Raw genomic sequence first — 19,106 nt, forward strand, 5'->3', positions numbered from 1 at the left:
TCTGCTTAGTTTATAGTCACGTATTTCCCTTTCTTGACTTTGAAAACTTACAGAAATCATAGTTTTTGATTTTCTTTTATCTCCTTGAGTCAGGTGTAATGAATATGAGCCCCTAGATTGATTTTAGCCCTTACGAATATGAGCCCTTAGATTGATTTTAATTAATGTAAATCATGAAGGTTTTATTCAAATAGCGTAAAAACTCATGGGTGAAAGCGTATCTTTGCTTTTTAAAAGCAAAAAGGCAAAAAGCATACAATTTTGATATTCTCAACTTATATTTTTCATTTCAATATAAAACATTGTTAATTTAAATCAACTTATTATAAATTTCGTAATTCATTCCACCTTTCCCCTTAGGCGGCCTACCGCACGCTAGTTTGCACCTTGCTTTTCACACCGTTAGAGTTGCTTGAAATCAATGACCATGATTGTGTGACAAGTGACTAAAGGAGAGCTCAAAAAACTCAGCGTGAGTGGAGCAATAATTAAAAATTTGGAGGTCTAACAACCAAATTAAGGTTGATTCACTAGGAAGAAGATGTAGTTAGTGTTGGGTCTAAACAAAGTTGCTGCCCTAAAGGCAAAATGTTTGTTTTAGGGTTGAGCACTCAAGAAAGATCTTTCATCTGCTCTGCCTGTTGATCTTAGCTAGCTTCCTTGATTCCCTTTCCATCGCTTTGGGGTGCTTTCCCGTAAGTGTTCTTGCTTCCTTCGCAGTTTTGTTTCCTTGTATCCCACGTACTTGTCTCAGTAACAGGATATGTCTCGAGAAATTTGGTTTTTCCGTCAGAGAAGGGAAATTGGAGTGTGCTAATTGTGAGAGGAAGCGAGCTTTATGGGATCTGATTCCGCAGTTCAAGAGGGGAAAAACGGAGAGGCCTGGGGCGGAGGGATTGCGAGGGGAAGACGAACCGGCTGGTGAAGAAGATTGGGTTTGGTTTTGTTTGAGCAGTATCTTCTGTTACGCTTGTAACCGTATCAGTTTCTTTGAGTTTGGTGGGGCATTCGTCAAGATTTGTTTGTAAGGACACCATCGAGGAGGGGGAGGGAAGGGGAGAGCTCTACCTCGGGAAAGAAATCAATCTGTGAGTCTTGCCGTTCTCTTGTGATCGTAACCGCGTTTGTCTGCTCTCACACGCATACACGGATTCAAGTGTTGTTTCGATGTAGTATTGTTCCGTCGGGGTTATTTCGTGGCTTCAGCAGACGGCTTATGTCAAACTGATCACCTCGACTAAAGTAGTTCCTTTCTCAAAGTTACAGGTTCGAGCTCAATTTCATGGCAGATTACGAGGAATTTCGGGTCTTTGTAGGAGGTTTGACTTGGGATACCACGGACAGAACCTTAGAGAATGCGTTCCGACGTTTTGGGAAGGTTGTGGAGGCGAAGGTAGCCTTTCTTATACAATAACTATGCGGTTTGGCCAAGTCCTTCTTTCTGGGGTGCTGTGCTTGAACCCATACTCCTTGTATTCTACAGCCTCTGCAGTTGAAATATACAAGGCCGCTTAAAGTTTTGCGGCTCTCTTAAAGAAGAATTTCTCTGTTTGTCCGATTTTTGCTTTTAACTTCTTGGGCCTGGTGTCCGAAGCTGCTATTTCGAACAGTTATACTTGTTCTGTAGGATATTTAGTGTCACGTCGTAAAAGATCTTGGGCCAGCTGCTTGGAACTTACCGTTTTAAATCACTTTACTTGTTCTGCCTCATTCTTGTTAAGTTAAATGGTTTCTATGAGGAGTTGATAGCAACTTGAGCTTGAGCTTTCTCAGCTGATCCATAGAAGTTATAGATATACACATAGACGTAGTAACACTTATACTTGTAAATGGCTCTAGTGGCGCTTTAGTTATGAGCATTTTAGTGTAGGCTGTTGTAGGACGTCAGCAGATTATAATTGTATATAAATGTGGGAATTTTTATGATTGTATATATTCTAGTCTTACAAAGGTATTATTTTCTATCACCTTAGGTGACATGCAAATTCTTTGAATTTTCGTCCAAGTGGTGATCATCTTTTCAACTTTATCGAAATATCTTACGCGGGTTTAAAAGCTCCAACAGCTAAAAATTTCCAATAGTGTGTGCGTGTTTTTTGGGTCTTTAGAACAACGAAAATCTGAATTTGTTCGATTGGATATATTCTAGTCTTACAAAGGTATATTTTTCTATCACCTTAGTGGACATGCAAATTTTTTGAATTTTCGTTTAAATGCTGATGAGCTTTTTAACTTTATCGAAAAATCTTATGGGGTTGCAAAATCTCCAAAAGCTAAAATTCTTGATAGTGTGTTTTTTTGTTTTTCAAAACAACAAAAATCTGAATTTGTACTATGGATATATACAAGTCTATTATTTTCTATTACCTCGTGAAGTTTTCGTCCAAGTTGCGGCCTGCTGATATTGTGATAATTCTTTCTATCTTTAATGGTGCGTTGCCCTATCAGCTAGATTTAGATTTAGATACTCATTGGGGAGAGACTAAAATGAAAATGTTTAGACTTCACAAGCAGTTGTAGCTTGAAAGAAGAGATTTTGGACTACCTTTTGATTAGCCTTCTCCTTTAGTGCTAGCCTTCATCATGGCTGAGTCTGCCCTTCACCTCCGGAGTGCCGACAGAAACTCAGTACGAAGACTTTGTATAAATGTATGCTCAAGTATGTGTGGGTGTGTGGATTTGTATGTGTGAGAGCATATTTTTATACTATGGTCTACACCCACTGTTGGGCGCTGATGACGTCAGTGGGGATGTCATAGTAGCTAGTCCTTGCTATGCATGATGGAGTTTATGGTTTTCAACCTTGTGAGTGACTATCATGAGATTGAAACTGCACTATGTTGTGTTTTTAGAGGATGAGTTTGGGAATGTTCCTGGATTCATCTAGGTATATGCAAATTCTTGGAATTTTCGTTCAAGTGGTGATCAGCTTTTCAACTTTATCGAAATACCTTACAAGGGTGCAGAAGCCCCACGAATTAAAAATTCTCAATAGGGTGTGTGCGTGTTTTTTTTTTTTGAACAACAAAAATCTGAATTTGTACGATTGGATATATTCTAGTCTTACAAAGGTATATTTTTTAATCACCTTAGTGGACATGGAATTTTGGGGTCCAAGTGGTGATCAGCTGTTCAACTTTATCGAAATATCTTACGGGGGTGCAGAAGCCCCAAACAGCTAAAATCTCTCAAGAGAGTGTGTTTTTGGTCTTTCGAACTACAAAAATCTGAATCTGTGCGATTGGATATATTATATTCTTACAAAGGTATATGAATGTGGGAATTTGGAAAGCCATGTAGCACTCATTGAATAATCCCATATACGTTGATTATTTACACATCAGTTTGAATTATAAAATGTCCAAGGTGTCCGTTCTGTAACCATGTTGGAATAACATGCCATTATTTGCATTATATGAGATCATTTAATCCAACAAGGATCCTTCTCCTTTTCCTTTGGCCTTCATCTCTCCCCTGGTCCGTCTTCTCTAAGTGTCTGGCTTTTTGTTGCAAGTGACATTAGAGATACTTCTTGGGCATGGTGAATGGTAAGTGGCCTGCTCTCTATTCCAGCTGCTGATCTTCACTCTTGGTTAAGCTTAGTAGAGGTCTATCAGCTTGATAGAGCCTTGCCATTCATTTCCGTTCTTTACAGTCCAGTTTTGGTCCCATTTCTGCTCTAGTTTAGTTTAAAAATGCGTCTATTCGTTTCATTTCATTGCACATTTCTACATGAAATATGGGCCAATAACTCTCTGGTATACACCCTGCTGTGTGCAAAAATTGGTTGCCAGAAGTGGCTCCAATTGATTGCTGCCGCTCGGGAGATTTTTTTGGGAGGTTTTCAGAATTTTGATTTTACGACATTGCTGGAACTTTCAGCGACCTTCTATTGTGCTGCTTAGATCAGAACCAGATTTGGCACGCTACATCACTTTCATTCATATTCATTGAGTTACTGGTTCCAGCGATTTGTACTGCTTAATGAGAAATGCAAAATTCTGTAACCAAATTGTTCGAGGTTGCCACTGTATGTTCCTTTGGTAATATCTAATGTTTGGGTCAATTGTAATCGCTTTTGGTTCAATACTGGCAGTTCAGGCTACTAGACAATTTTGTCGGTTCAGCTGCAAATTTTGGATGTAGTATATATTAGAGGCTTGTTTATATGTATTCTCACCAAGTTTTATCATGATTTTGAACTTGAAATCACTTCAATTTCAAAATTCTGGAAGTAATGTTCTGCAAAATTTGGGCAAATGCCCAATTCTCTATTAGAATCACTGCAGACTGCTTCAACAGCCTTCTTTCATGTTATCTGAGGTGAAGATCTGCAAGTAGTTTTTGATAGAAAAAGCTCAATTGTTGAGTGTTTGACCTATTTTTACTGCAGCAACACTAGGGCATTGCATGACATTTTTCTCAAAAAATTGCTACAAGGATGTTGATTTGATTGTTGCATCAATTTCTGTCCTAGTAGTGCTGTTTCACTCAAAAATGGGAAGTCAAAGAGGTCATAAAAATTGGAACAAGGATTGACAGGAATAGATTTAGGATGAAGCTGTACATGGTCAGATTGTGGCCACACAGCATGAGATTCTTACTTCAGGAACTATACCACGGTAGGTCCAGTTGGACCATCCACACAGTGGAGGTCTCAGTGTCTTTCCTTCTGCCTTGTTCAAATCAGCCTTGGTATTTTGTAATGAAATATTAATCTATAGCAAGACCACAGAGGAGCATTAAGTATTGGAGACTAATCACAAGCTTTCTTCTAAGGCATCCAAGTTTACCTTTTTGGTTGATAGTGTGGAGTATTGGCTTAAGCATTGTTGACATTTGCCACTATGATAAAGAGAGATTAGCAATAATTGATGCGAGAACATCATTTGCTTCCGCTATTTTGTTGATAAAGAACAACGATGGCACTTTGAGATTGTGCATTGACTATAGAGGGCTGAATTAATGACTATTAAAAACATATTTTCCATCCCTAGGGTTGATGATTTGTTGGATGGAGGTCAGGAGCCTGTCTCAAGGCTGCCACGATGAATGGCCTCATTGGGAACCTCTCGTCGAAATTGCAGCTGGATAGGCAGCAAGAAGGGGGCTGTGAGCCACCCTCTACTACCACTTCTCACGAAAGGACTAAGGGAGGGCCGCGCCTTGTATTGCAGCTGGTCGCATAGCGGCTTGGGCCTCCCCTCACAAAGGAAAGGGAGCACGTGGCTCCTTCCCTTCCCGAGCGGGCTGAGCACACCTAGGTGATCCCGTTGGCTATACTTGAACCTGCAATCCAAGTGGGTGGTGCAAGGTAGGTGTGATCCCGTTGGCTATACTTGAACCTGCAATCCGAGCGGGTGGCGCAAGGGTCACTGGCGGAGGCTGAGCCGTCAGAGCAAGACTTTGCAATGGCGGGTCTTCCAGTCAGGTGAGTGCGGGCTAGTTGGACAGCGTAGGGTTTTTGGGAAAGGAGTAGATAGGCACTACGGACAATGGAAGTGACTTATGCTTGGTTTAGTCAAGCTGGGTGTTGAAGGAGAACGTGGGAAGGGTGGGAATGTAGGTGGAGCTAATGCACGGAGGAAGGGGAGACACGATGCAAGGGAGTGCAAAAGACGGAGAGGCGTAGAGGAGGTCAGGCGAGGGAGGTGGTGTGGCGAAGAGGAGGCGGAGGGGGGTAAAATAGATCAGGCGTGTTTAATCATGTTAATCTAAGCACCAGAGCTTTAGTTATACCGGTAAGACCCAGGAGGCATTATCCACATGGCACTCATTGATAATTTTACACCCTGGTCTGGATCTATAAAACGCCAGGGGGTCTATCCGATCATTCGAATTACTGTGAGATCATTCAATCTCTCCTCTTCCCTCTTCTCTAACTGGCTGGCTTTTTAACATGCCTTAAGAAAGTTTTTTTCATCGCTATGCAGTTCTGCAGATTCCACTATTTGTCAAAGATGTCCCCAAAGATGGGGGGACACAGATTGCTAACCTGTTCACCTATCTTATCCATTTTTCTTGTATTACTTTCTTTCATCTCTGGGTTATTTCAACAAATGCTTCTTGTTTTAGCTCCAGGCATTTCAGTTTGGGCTAGGCAAATATGTTTGTTTAAAAAAAAAATTCCAGCGATCTTATATGAGAGGCAACTTTTTGCTGTACTTGGCCGTGGTCAGGATTCTTATATCACATTTCTTTTGGGAGCTTTAGTAAGCACACTAACAAGACCCATTGCGAGGTAGGTGTTGGCTCTTGTTTGGATTGTTATTTGACGTGACAGTTCTCTCCACTTGTCTTGTTGGCCTTTGTATGCGGCTGCTTCTTCTTGTGCAGCAAGACTCTGTTTGGACAAGTCTCATGTCCCCTCTCGACATGTCTTTCTTTGTATATGCAGTTGCTGTCTTCTCGTGTAGCAAGACGCTTTTTGGACAAGCTCCTCCCACACACAATGGATTCTTAATTGTCAAGTGTTAGATTCTTGGAAATCGTAGTGGTGAAGAAATGGAAATATACATGCATTTACTCTATTCCACATTTAGATCTTCAGGGTGCCATTTTTTATTTGCGTGGAATTGGTTGCTATCTTTGATCTCTTTAAGGGTCCTGTTAAAAGCTAATTAATATTTGTATTTGTTTGGTCAGCGCTGGTAACTTAGTGTTTTTTGCTATGCTTCGTTTTTAAACAGTTCTGCCTTTGCCTAAATTTGAAATGACTGATTTATACATTTGTTTTGTACGGCAGGTACAGGTTTTTCACGTTGTTTCACTTTTTATTTTCCCCTCTGTGCCCCATACCCCCATTAACACACATGTATTTCTGGCAGGTAATGCTAGATAGGGTTACTGGTCGTCCTCGCGGCTTTGGATTTGTTACTTTTTCTGATAAGAGCGGCATGGAAGAAGCTATTGACAAGTTGCATGACAAGGAGCTATTCGGCAGGGTCATCTCTGTGACCAAAGCGCAACCCAAAAGTGGGGGTGGCGGTGAAGACTATGATGATAGAGGTGGCTATAGTAATGGTGGTGGGCCAAGAGGTGGATATGGTGGCCGTGGTGGTGGTGGTGGGCGAGAGGATTGCTTTAAGTGTGGTCAACCAGGTCATTGGGCCAGGGAATGCCCTTCTGGAGGAGGTGGCGGCAGGTTCTCATCTCGTGATAGGTATAGTAGTGGTCGTAGTGATCGGTATGGAAGTGGTGGCTCTGGTTATGGTGCTCGTTACAATGGACGTAACAGTGGTGGGGATCGTGACAAGGAACGGTATGGTCGTGACCGAGGGTCTGACAGGTATGGTGATGGCTACGGAAAGGACGGGCGCTCAGGTGGCTATGGAGACCGTGATTCTGGCCGTGGCAGTGATCGATATGGTAGTGGAGGGCCAACTCGTTATGGGGGAAGTTACAAAGAACGTTCAGGGCCTTATGACCGACCACGATCCCATTATGAGGATCGCTATTGACATGGACAGCTCCTTTTTTTGCTATGCTGACTGGTTAAGTCACTTCATCAAAGACAGCATTCTCGACACTTTGTAAAACGATAATTACTTAGCCAGAAATTGCACCTGATGTTTGCAGTTAGTCCTCGGATTATATCTAGTGTGTTTGGAACTGAATGTTTTGAATGCTATGAGGATACTTGTTGGCAAATGTGATCGTCTTTGCACACCATGATCAATTCGGCTCGAGGCTGGTCAGTGAACTGCCAGAGAATTTGGGTCTGAACTGCTTTTGCTCACATCATTGTTGCACTATTACAGTCATTTGTTGACAATTGTACAGCATGTGTGTGTGCTTCTTCGGGCAGCTTCAACAGTCTTTTGAGCTTTAGATGAATGTAAGGGACTTTATATGAATTCTAGGAGCACACGCACTTGTTTCAGGAGAGCAGCTGCTTGACAACAATCGACAGTGTTTTATAACAGATTGTTGTTTCAGCTTTTGATTGAATGTGAGTTTGAAGGTTATATGTCAGGCTCTGCTATACATATAAATAAGTGCAATATCACAGTCGTCGGTTTCTGGCTGCTGGTCCTTTTTTTAATCTTGCTTGGATCAGTATACATCGTTAAATCACAGATGGCAGACTGGAGGACAGGCAGCTGCAAGTTAACGGGAGCAGGCTAAGGGCAACAAAGAAAATTTCTTGAACACAATTAGCCTCAGTATCTGTGTCCATCATGGTAATGCTATGCCCATCAACACTTGATTTAGAACAAGATTCATTTCAGTTTTCGTGGTATTTCTGTGAAACTTTTCTCCAGTTTTACACTAATCAGAGCTTGCAATTCCAGTAAAGTCAGTTTGTGATTGCAGCTACCGGTTGACAATGCTTCAGACTTGCAGTTGGGTAAGCAAATTTTCTATAAGCTTCAAGGCATCATGTGTTGTACGGTACCTTTTGGTCAGCCCCCCCTCAATGCCAGGCTGGATTGTGGTCCTCTTGTGTTTACATTCAGTCAATGCTGCATGAAGGAATTGCCAGTGTGCAAGGATGAAAAGGAGCATTGAATAATTGATCTGTATCGTTAAATGAGGGAATTCGGAAGACATCTCAGTTAGCTCAGGGTGCAGAATTGAAGCAGTTGTTATCAGGAGTCTCATATTTTTGTGGGCCACTAGGGAAGGTAGACACCAGGGATTTTGATGCAGCAATGCAGGTTAAGAGGGGTTTCCAGGCAGTGCTTGTTTTGAAGCAGGCAAGTGAAAGTTCAAAAAGCCTAATTGTCTCTCTTTGTTTGGATTCAGCTTTTTCCACTTGGTTGTTTGCTTGTGATGGCGTCATTCAGTTATAGGCTGCGTCATATATTCTGATTTCCTGCATTGCTGCTTCGATTCAATTGTCTTGAGGAGTTGACAATCAGGCCTGTTTTAATGTACTCTGTGTACTCTCTTCTTTCCAATGTTTCAGAAGAGCCCACCTTTTTGGGTCAGTTTTGGACCCCAGAGAAAGTATGTAGTTGGAGGGTTATTTCGTAGGGAACTTATGTCATAGTTGACTTAATGCTCTCTCTCTTGAAAGCATTAATAACCTTGATTGCTGAAGTTTTGATGGGTAACATCGTGATATCTGGGGGAATGTATTCACAAACCTTTTAAAGTCATCTCACGGTTGGCTTTTCAAGATTCTTGTTCGTGATGTTTGATATTCGAACTTAATGAAAGGATTTCCTTATATAGCTTTCAATAATATTTGGCCTAGCTTCTGCTGTTTTGGATCCAACTAGGACACATTGTCAACCCAAGGTTTCATTTTTCAAGCTTATAGTTGCTGATGTCATGAAAGGATGTCCGTACGAGGGTTGATGAACATTTGACCTAACTCCGGCCGTTTTGCATCTGATGTTATGAAAGGATGTCCGTACGAGGGTTGATGAACATTTGACCTAACTCCGGCCGTTTTGCATTTGATAAGAACACATCTTTGTTTTCTCCAGAAAATGTACCATCTAATAGGAGACTTGAAAACAATACAGCCTTTTAGGATCCCAGCTCATGCCTAGGGCACCCTTGAAGCTGTTGACTCGAGCATTATACAACCAGGGGATGCCCCGATCAGTGAAGATATAATATACAGGCCATGCCTTGCAAAAATGCTCTTTGCGGTTCGGCTCTCACAGGGTGGAAATGATTTCTTATTAATATTGACAAGGGCAGCTGCAGGTACAATGTGGGGCCCCCATCAAGAGATTGCATTGTGCCACCTATATATTCCAGGCTGTGATGCTAGCAATTGTTTCCCAAACAATGACGGGTGCCAACGAAGGCAGATAGGAGACTGAATATCGTGGCCGATGATCAGATCACCATCTATCGGGAGATCATCTTGATGGAGAAGGCATGCCTTACCTCTGTCAATGATACCCATTTGTCACCCTTGCAACAATCCCCAGAGAACTCAGACGACTGGCTGAAGGGCAGTTTCACAGGCAGTGTGCTATCTCCTTCGAGTTTTACGCTGCACAACAATCAAGAGTCCCATCTCCTCTCGTCTGCTCTAGTCTAGAGATGGCACTAAAATCTGATAATGACCTCAAGGGCTCTTGCTAGTCCAACCAATGACACTCTCATGAGGGCTCCAAGACAAGGCATCCAATTGCAGTTGTCTGCTAGTGCGTGTGGTGTACAAAAAGAACGCCAACTCCTCTATCTTCTTTGAGTCTTCCAATCCCAATGTACCTTCTAGGGCGGTCAACCTTCCCCCTGTCATAAATGCTATTGAGTGAGAATTCATAGCAAGCCCTTTAACATTCCTCATTACCAACATAGTCATGCACCTAACATCGTATGGAAACCTAAAGTTATGTTACGGGGTTGTCCTAGCTCTCTTGCAATCTCACATGTTCGTGAGTTGCCTCCGTCACTTCCTCTTCCTCCACTTCCTCCTCCTTTAGTTCCTTTAACTACCTCAGTTCCAAGAGTTTTTGCTTCTCGAGACTATAAAAGAAGACTAGTCTACCTAGATAGATTAATGTCTCTGGGTCTTTTTTCAATAAAATTTTTTGAAAAATATAATGTCAAAGTTCTTTTTAAACTTCAATACACCTTGGAAAACTTCTCCATTATATACAACTTAAAACTTCATTGGATCACTTCTTAAAAGTAAAAGCTTCCTTTCAAAGCAAAGAAGTCTATCTAAATAAGGAACTCTTGATTTGTATTTTTACTTCTCCTTCACTTGACAAGATAGGCTTAAACTCAATTTTGAAGTCTCTTGAAGTAATGGTTTCTCTCCCTCGTTTTGTGAGAAGAATTTGGAAGCATCCAGTAGTAGCTTGGAAGTATGTAAAAACTTTAGGACAAAAGGCTTTCAGAGCATTCAAAATCTTCTATCCTTAGAGAACCTTGTTGTTGTAAAAGTAAGAGATTTCAAAGCTTTATTGATGCTGATTTAGGACATGTAGTCACAGCTAATACCTCAATTTTGCTTTCTAGTATTTTCATGAAAGGCACCAAGATTGTACTCTTTTAAAGAGTCTTGCCTTTTAAAAGCTATTGATAAGGGAATCTCAAAGTTTGTTTTGCAGTTAGAAGAATGTTTAGGAGTTCAAAATATCTTATCAGAATGGAAAGGGAAGATTTTGAAGAAAGTTGCTTTGAAACTAGAAGAAGTCCCTTCAGTTAATTTTTCAAAGCAAAGTAACCATATTTCTAAAGAAGATGAAAGTCTTCTTCGAAAATTCCATAGGAATTTAGTCATTTCTTATATGGACAAATGTTCCAATAACTTTGTTTTTATTTGCAAAAAGTTATACTTAGAACGTCTTTTGAGAGAAGTGAACTCGTCTGCCAAAACTTACGCCCTTGCCTTAGTTTCTCAAAAGGATTTGATCTCAAAACAACAGAGTTTTTGCAAGTCTTCGGGGTTTGTTTGCAATCCAAGTATACCTTTTCTTTGTGTTGCTTGGAAGTTTCACAAAACTCCAAAAAAGCCAAGATTTATTGCAGCTGCTTGTGAGACCACTGTGATGGATGTCTCTAAATGGCTAAGCTATTGCCTCAAAGCCATGTTGCCTAGTGTCCATGAACTTTGGAAGGACTTATTAAAAGAGGTATATGTCCCCTCGCACTCAAGCTGGATTTTAAATGACTCTGTAGGAGTGATTTCTGTTGTAAAATGTTTAATTCCTCTCGAAGCATTCAGGCAAAAGAGTCTCCTATTCTCCTTCAAACCTAAGATTTTACTACTCTTTACACAAAGATCGAGCTGGAAGACCTGAAGTTTAGAATAAAAAAGCTAGTGGCTGAAGTTTTCAAGCTGAGATTTGAGAAAGATAGATGCAAAGTGCTAAAAGTTGAGAAAACAGCCTTATGCTTTGACTTTTTGTGGCTAAAAAATAAAGATCATGACATAGGTTCTAAAAAGAAAAGATACACTAAGGTAGTAAGTGTGGAAGATGTTTACTCTTGGATAGATTTTCTTTTAGATAATCTTTACATCACAATAGGTGATTCTTTGTTTCAACAAATTATAGGAATCCCCATGGGCATTACCGTCTTTTTAGCAAACTTTTATCTTTTCACTTATGATTTTGAGTTTATGCAACGTCTTATTTCTATCAATATCTGCCCTATCATTTTACATAAGCTTAGCCAATTTAGGCGTTTTATAGATGACTTATTTGTACCAGATGTTCCTAACTTTCAAGACTTTATGTACAAAGACGCTAGTGCTTTTGGAGAAGGAATCTATCCTCGTGACTCTTGTGAACTGAATTGCACTTCAAGAGGGGATTCTTGTGTTTTCTTAGATCGTAGACTTTCTCAATCTACCATAGGATTAGAGGTTGATATATACGAATTTCGTGAACAACCTGAATATAGTGGTTTACACATTTTAAAAATGCCTCACATTGACTTAAACATTTCTGATTTGGCAAAATATGGAGTCATTTCCTCCCAATTCCATATATTTTCTCGCCTTTGTACAACTAAGGAGTCTTTAATTACTCAATGTAGTAATTTGATCACTTTACTATTACACAAGAGGTATAATCCAAGGAAAATTATGAAAAAAGTATGCACAATCTTAGATAGGAAGTCTTTTATCTATGGTGTATCGGCCTTAGGTATGTTTAGAATGATTGAACATAAGCTGAAAATTCTTTTAGTTTCAAAAGAGTTTGTTTGAGTATGCTTGTGCTTTCTAAGTTAGAATTGTAATTTTGCCTCTTTATAGCAAACGATACGTAAGTGTAAAGGGCCATTTAGCTTTTTATCTTTTAAATAAGAGTCAGAGTGAGAGCGTTATTCCAAATTTTTGGAAGATTTTGTTTCTTGACTTGATTGTTTATTTTTGCTTAGTCATCTGCTTCCTTTCTTCTTTATTTCTTGTTTTCTTTCTCTTTTGTTTATTTGACGTATTTTAGTAAGCACTGGGTATGCACAAGAGACTTCGTGGGTCTTTAGAAACCCAGTTTAGTTGCTTATGCTTGGGCACTGATGACGACATACGTGTTGCTTTGCTTGCTAAGTATGTCTTGCTTTTGTTTTTCATAAAAGTTTTTGTTTACCTCTTTTTTTCTTCTCTATTATTTTCTCTTTTATTTTCTGTGTAGATTTTTGATCTTTAGAACAACAAAAAAATCTAAATTTGTATGATTGGACTTATTCTAGTCTTACAAAGGTATATAGATCTTTATCATGTTTGGGACCAATGTCCCATCTCCTCGGCAATCACCCAACCAATGTTTATCTCGTGCCAATCTAGTGATCCCTAGGATCCATCATCCATTGGGTCTTTGTCTCCTGGCTTTTAACTCTAGCTCTCAACTCGCCAATCCATTGAGAGAGATTTACTAGATTGGGAGTTGCTCTTACCCCCTTGCAGACAAGGCTAGGTGTGAACTAACCTTCTCCCATGACATGCTTTGTACGAATTGACCACCTCCCCCAATATGTGTGGTACGAGAAAATGACTTATTGCTCTAAGAGTGGATAGTTCCCATCCCCAAGCCTTGTACAATTATGTCCCCTACTAAAGAGAGTGAGTTGTCAAGATCCCGAACGCTCTCTTTTTAACAAGAGGAGGTGCAACACGTCAGAGAACGGGTAAAACTCGCTTATAGATGGTTGGCCCTTTGGACAATAGATGCCATTTAAAGGAGTAGTGCAACATTGCAAGCTTGGGCCCTACGTAAGCAAGTACTCCAAGAGAAGGAGAGGGACCCCAAGAGAGAGTTGTTTTTCAACATTAGGTTAAGAGAGCAGAAGCCACATTCCCTATTGCGAACAGGCTAACAGAATTATGCCTAATTGATCTTAAAGAGATCAAGGCGAGACAGACAAAGTACTCGTAGAGAGCAAAAGCCACATTCCCTATTGCGAACAGCTAATAGAATTATGCCTAATTGATCTTAAAGAGATCAAGGCGAGACGGACAAAGTACTCGTACCATTCCTCTCGCACCCATTGGGTCTAACAAGGGGATAAGATGATAGGAGGCTTCTTTCATACTACACACCCACTTTTTGCTGTCCTTCAAAATGTGGACACCTACATTTTGAAGGACAGCATGACCATAGCTCCAAAGATTCATAGGCAGCCCCCAATGAGAGAGGTCTCCTCGCGTATGATAGATACAATTAAAGATCCTTTTACAATGAAGAGTTGCTCAAGGCCCTCGATGCCCTCCCAACACAAGGTTGGAGGTCTCCTCTGGTCTTCTACACCTTTTGGGAGCGTTAAGGTAACTAGTTATGTTTGGCTTTTCAAGGCAACTGTCCCAAACCCTTGCATGTGGATGGATTTGTCTAGTCTCAAAAGAAGTGACTTGTGCATTGTCTCAGTAGACGGAAGCACTTTAGAGAAGACTGATGCAACCATCTCGGTGGCACATGCGATCCACATAGCATGCCTATAGACTTTCCTAGTGGGTTCTACTCGACCTATCGAAGAAAACCAAACGTCCCCTGGGTTCCCTCTCCTCCTCTTGAAATGATTGTTTGCGTCTCAAGGCCTAAGCTTGCAACTCTGCACCACTCCTTTTAGTGGCATCTGCTGCTCAAAGGGCCTAGCGACCTTGTTTGTAGGCATTCTCTATAAGCCAAAGTTGTGCTATGGCATGTTCCACCTATGTTTGAGATCTTTGTACACGCACGCACGAACGCGTATCAAGGATCCTAAAGTGTATGTATATTGTTTAATGTCGTATTGGAGATCCCAAGTACAGTAAGCCTTGGTCCTTATAGACAATGGTGTGTCGAAGATTCAATTGGAGATTACAGACCCATTCTCTTTTATCTCTTTGGAGCAAGTGACATGCAATAAGGAATCGGATATACATATGGAGATGGGCCCCTCTCAAGAGCAGGCAAGTTAGGGAGTCGCAGAGAGCTTGTAGTAGGCAACCAAAAGGCCATCCTAGCTCAGAGCCTTCCCTCAACATGCACCTAGCTTTGGGATCGGGAGGGGCTTTCTCCTATGCACAATTCTTCCCACTTTCTTCGGTTACCCTAAATTTGTCACTTGTTCTTCCCTCGTCTCCCTCTCCACCCTATCCCCTTTCAACTCAGCTACTCTATGGGGACTTTGAAGAGTTGGGCCTTGAGACTACATGAATATTCCAACCAACTATCCCCACAGGCTACAAACTACAATGATTTGCATTTGCTTGGAAGAGTGGCTTGTTGGGTGTCTCACGTAGTTTGGGGTTTCCTATTTGCAACAACTCAAGATGCAGCGTGGTCTCCACATGTATTTTTTATTGGGTTTCCATAGAGGAGATGCCATCCTTTAAGGACTGATGAATGGGACTCTGGAGGCATGTTGTGTGGAGAATGCCTTGTACGAGCAAATGGATGCTTGCTCTAAGAGTGGATGGCTCCCATCTCCAAGCCTTGTACAATTATTGCCCCCCTACTCCAAGGGAGAGAGAGGAGTCGTGTGTGTGTGTTGTGTGTGTGTGTGTACATATATACGCGTGTATCTTTACTTTTTTTTTTTGTTTCAAAGAAAGGAACCTTCTAGTAATGCTTGAAGATTGTGCTGAGTATGGAAAAAACTGGAAAAGGCTGAAAGAAAGAAACTGGTCTGTTCTAGAGAAACCCAGCTCACTGCCACTGCCTAGGGGATCTTTGGAACTGGGGCTAACAGCCAAGTGGGGGGGCTATACAGTCAGCGAATCCCTCGCGGTGTGAAGATGTTGAAAACTCCTGCAGGCCAAGCCTTGCAGAAACCAGCACGCCTCTCGATGGTCGCCTTGGAGCTTGGAGTCCCATGCTTCCAGGTGGACCATAGAGTGTAAATGATATCTTGCCAGATGGCAACTAGGGTAGCTGAGGATGGAACCGGGTGCTCACCCATCACAAGACTGCAGTGCGCCACCCAAATATTCCAAGCCGTGATGCTGGCTACCACCTCCCAAACATTGTCCTCCCTAGGAGGAGCTAGGCTGTCAGGAGGGACTGCCTCGTGGAGTGCAATCCTCTGGATGCTGTGACCCTTTATCTTGTAGGTTGGGGAGATCTCATCAATCTGAAACGCGTGCTCTCCCTCTGTCAACCAAGCCACCATCCCCTTGGTGTAGTCTCTACGAAGACTCAGCATACGTGTCATGATCGAGGGCTCCCATCCAGATCCTTGCTGTGCTACGACAGCTCCACATGCAGTGCGGGATAGTCTCCATGACACCATTGGAGAAACAATGGCACTGCCCCTCCGCTCGCATATGCTCCAACCACTATCTGGTGGGCAAGCCTCCGTGGGCGGCCAGCCAGAAGAAGTATGAAATCTTCCTCGGCCGCAAGCTAGGCCACAACCGTGTCCACAACTTGGAGCGAACATCCCAAGGCACTCTCTGGGTCACCCAATGCCTGCATGTATCTTTACTATGTATGTGTATATATGTACGTATGTATGTGTATATATGTACGTATGTATGTATATATATAAAAGAGTGTGTGTGTGTGTATGTACATGTACATGTTCATATACATACATATTTATAGATATAGGCATAGATATAGATACAAAAGGTATAGATATACGCGTGCACGTGCACCCATGCATGCACACCCCCACACACGTGTGTGCACACGCATGCACCCACGCACGCTGAGAGCGATGTATATATAAATTTTACAATTTGTTTCATTATAATAGTTGTGACTCTATCCTTACGGTGCTTTGTCTATCGAATTTTCCCTTAGAATCAGAGGAAACATCCTCGTATGCTGAACACATACTTGGTTCCTTGTGTACTGTGCCACTGACACATTGAAAAGAAAGGGGTCTTGCATATTGATTTTATGCTTAGAGCACAACTTACGGCCTTGATCGTTGAAGCACCACTCAGCCCAGTCTATATTTGCTGAGAAATTGATTTTTGTAGATACTTGTTGTATCTACGTTCCATTGCCAAGTTTGGGAATCAGTCAGCTTGATTGGCTGCTTTCAAATGACACAGTTGATTTTAGTGGTTCATCTCACACTACTGGAAATCTGCACTTTGGAGGGACAATAATGCATAGAGAGTGGGCTGGTACATTTTCAGATATCAGAGCTTTTCCTTGCCTGTTTTGCCCGGAGGAGGGTATGGAATGTCTTTGCACGGGAAGAGATCTGCAGATTAAAGTGTTCAACTTCATAGGCTGAGAAGATTGAACGTGAATGCTTGGGACAAGAATGAAAATGGGTGGGGAGTTTGTAGACATCCTTTGCAAGTCACTCTTGGTGGTGATTATCAAATTGTGTGGAGACGGGCTTCCATGCTAGAAGTCAAAGCAGTTTGCTGTTGGGACTTGATGAACACAGGACTCTGATTGGTGAAACTGGTAATTGATCCTTTAAGCACTTGGATGAACAAAGTAAACCTGTGGATTAGCTGAGATAAAGGTAAAATTGGTGTATGATCATCAGGGCAACCACAGCTTACCTTAAATTTGGTGGGAGTGAGGAATAAACTAATGTCAATACAATTGTCATTGAAGTTGTGTTTTGGTGGATCTTGTTGTAATCTTCATATATGCTCAAATACATTTAATGGAATGTTTGTTAATTTTGTGCATTTGTGGAAGCAGTATCTTGATATTTTGTTAAAATCAGTTGTCTTCAAGGGTGGTTTTGAGGTGACTCTCAGCGACTCTCACACCTTAATTGTGCAGTCACATCGTATTCCTTTGTACGGTTGCTTTTAGAAGAACCTCATCTTTTTGATGCTTGTATATTCTGTTTAAGCCAAAATTTTGGCCCAGTGGGAAGAGGGTTTTTCTTAGAAAAATAGAAGCTTGTACTGAAGCTAACTTGGCCACCGGGTACAGTAGGGAATTCGTTTTTGTCAACTGCTTTCTCTATCGTCCAATATTATATCTGTGAGTGTTTCTGGTTGCGTGCATTTTGTTTGGACTTGCATTTATTTTGTGAGCTCAGCCTCCTGTTTCTCTGATGGTGTTTCTATCATTGTCTAGCAATATGGCAATTGTGTTAATGCTGTAGTTCTGCTGTGTGAAATGAAAGCAGAGTTGATCTGAATTGCCAAGCTTTGCTCGAATTCCCATTAAAGGGAAATGTTGGCACCTTGGATCTTAAATTTTGGCTTGCATCTTGAATCTGCCTGTGTTTCCGCAAGGAAAATCCGCCTGTGTTTCCGCAAGAAAATTTCTGCCAACAAGTCACATGTAGGCTGTTTTAGTGCATTCCAGGTTTGGGCCAGATCTTCACCTCCGATTCCTTCGAACGTCATTAAGTCTGATATCTCCGAAGTCTACAGTCTGAAACAGCTGCTCTTGGGAAAAGATTACTTGGATTTGGTAACATTGCTTCACGTTGTCCTTTTTATTGAACTTAATTATTTGGGATTAGCTAGCTGTCCGATGGAATGATGCTGTTTTATAACTAGAGTAATTTTAATTCTAACCCAACCGAGTTCTATGAACAAAGAGGCCATTGCCATGGAGAAGGGGTCCCCCCTTCAGCAGACAAAGAATAGCAAGGAGCAAAGTAGGAAGGGCAAAGATAGGGGAAATTCTTCCCCCCAAATTCTTCCCCCCTTCGCAGAAGAATAGTAAGGAGTAAAGTAGAGGGGGTCTAAGATTATCCAGAGCATAGCAGTGTAATAAAAGTCACCTTCGTTGAAATTAGGAACACTATCATTGAAAGAAAATCATAAATGGTGGGGTGGAATAAACATCATTTGCTTGGATGTGGAGTTGCATCTTAAATTAGAGCATCTAAAGCCATTAAGCATACGATGATTCGTGGCTTTGTCATGGCTGAGACTGCCCTTCACCTTTGGAGTGCCGACATAAACTCAGTCCGAAGATTTTGTATGAGTGGATGCTCAAGTATGTGTGGGGTTGTGAATTTGTGTGAGCATATTTTTATACTATGGTCTACACCCACAGTTGGGCGATGATGACATCGGAGGGGATGTCAGTAGTAGCTAGTCCTTGCTATGCATGGAGTTTGCAGTTTTACTTTATGAGTGATTGAATCTGCACTATGTTGTGTTTTTAGATGATGAGTTTGGGATTGTTCTTGGATTCATCTAGGCATATACGGTGGGTCGTGTTGTTCAAGGATGCGATTTGCATCAATGTTGGAGGCATCTATAATTTAGTAAGTGTCATCATAAAAGCGATGGACGAGTGGATATCCGTTCCAGTTTG

General features: G+C 41.4%; 1 protein-coding gene and 1 long non-coding RNA gene across 5 annotated transcripts; both read left to right on the top strand.

Annotated features, from left to right (window-relative positions):
- Positions 1–547: 547 nt before the first annotated feature.
- On the top strand, positions 548–7,569 carry LOC147888144 (glycine-rich RNA-binding protein RZ1A-like). Of its 4 annotated transcripts, none has more exons than XM_087393905.1 (3): positions 548–695; positions 1,261–1,393; positions 6,828–7,569. In XM_087393905.1, the coding sequence occupies exons 2-3, from the start codon at positions 1,283–1,285 to the stop codon at positions 7,458–7,460; spliced, it is 744 nt and encodes a 247-aa protein (XP_087250031.1). In that variant the 5' UTR covers positions 548–695; positions 1,261–1,282; the 3' UTR covers positions 7,461–7,569. The 4 variants fall into 4 exon arrangements, with proteins under 4 accessions (XP_087250031.1, XP_087250030.1, XP_087250033.1 ...); XM_087393904.1 differs by having other exon boundaries at positions 549–695; positions 1,267–1,393; XM_087393907.1 differs by having other exon boundaries at positions 571–685.
- A 141-nt stretch (positions 7,570–7,710) lies between these two features.
- LOC147888145 (uncharacterized) lies at positions 7,711–17,623 on the top strand. Its single transcript, XR_015543160.1, has 4 exons — positions 7,711–8,183; positions 8,317–8,350; positions 8,623–8,699; positions 16,832–17,623. It is a non-coding gene; the product is annotated as an uncharacterized LOC147888145 (long non-coding RNA).
- Positions 17,624–19,106: the final 1,483 nt, after the last annotated feature.

Source organism: Dipteris shenzhenensis, chromosome 22 (assembly GCF_047967505.1).
Source record: "Dipteris shenzhenensis isolate YYH24624 ecotype China chromosome 22, Dip_SZ_1.0, whole genome shotgun sequence".
Classification (NCBI taxonomy): domain Eukaryota; kingdom Viridiplantae; phylum Streptophyta; class Polypodiopsida; order Gleicheniales; family Dipteridaceae; genus Dipteris; species Dipteris shenzhenensis.

Bases quoted from the DNA above. Each gene is read 5' to 3' on its own strand.
- LOC147888144 (XM_087393905.1), top strand. From the start codon at position 1,283: ATGGCAGATTACGAGGAATTTCGGGTCTTTGTAGGAGGTTTGACTTGG. The intron at 1,394-6,827 runs GTAGCCTTTCTT...TATTTCTGGCAG, and splicing joins GGAAGGTTGTGGAGGCGAAG to GTAATGCTAGATAGGGTTAC.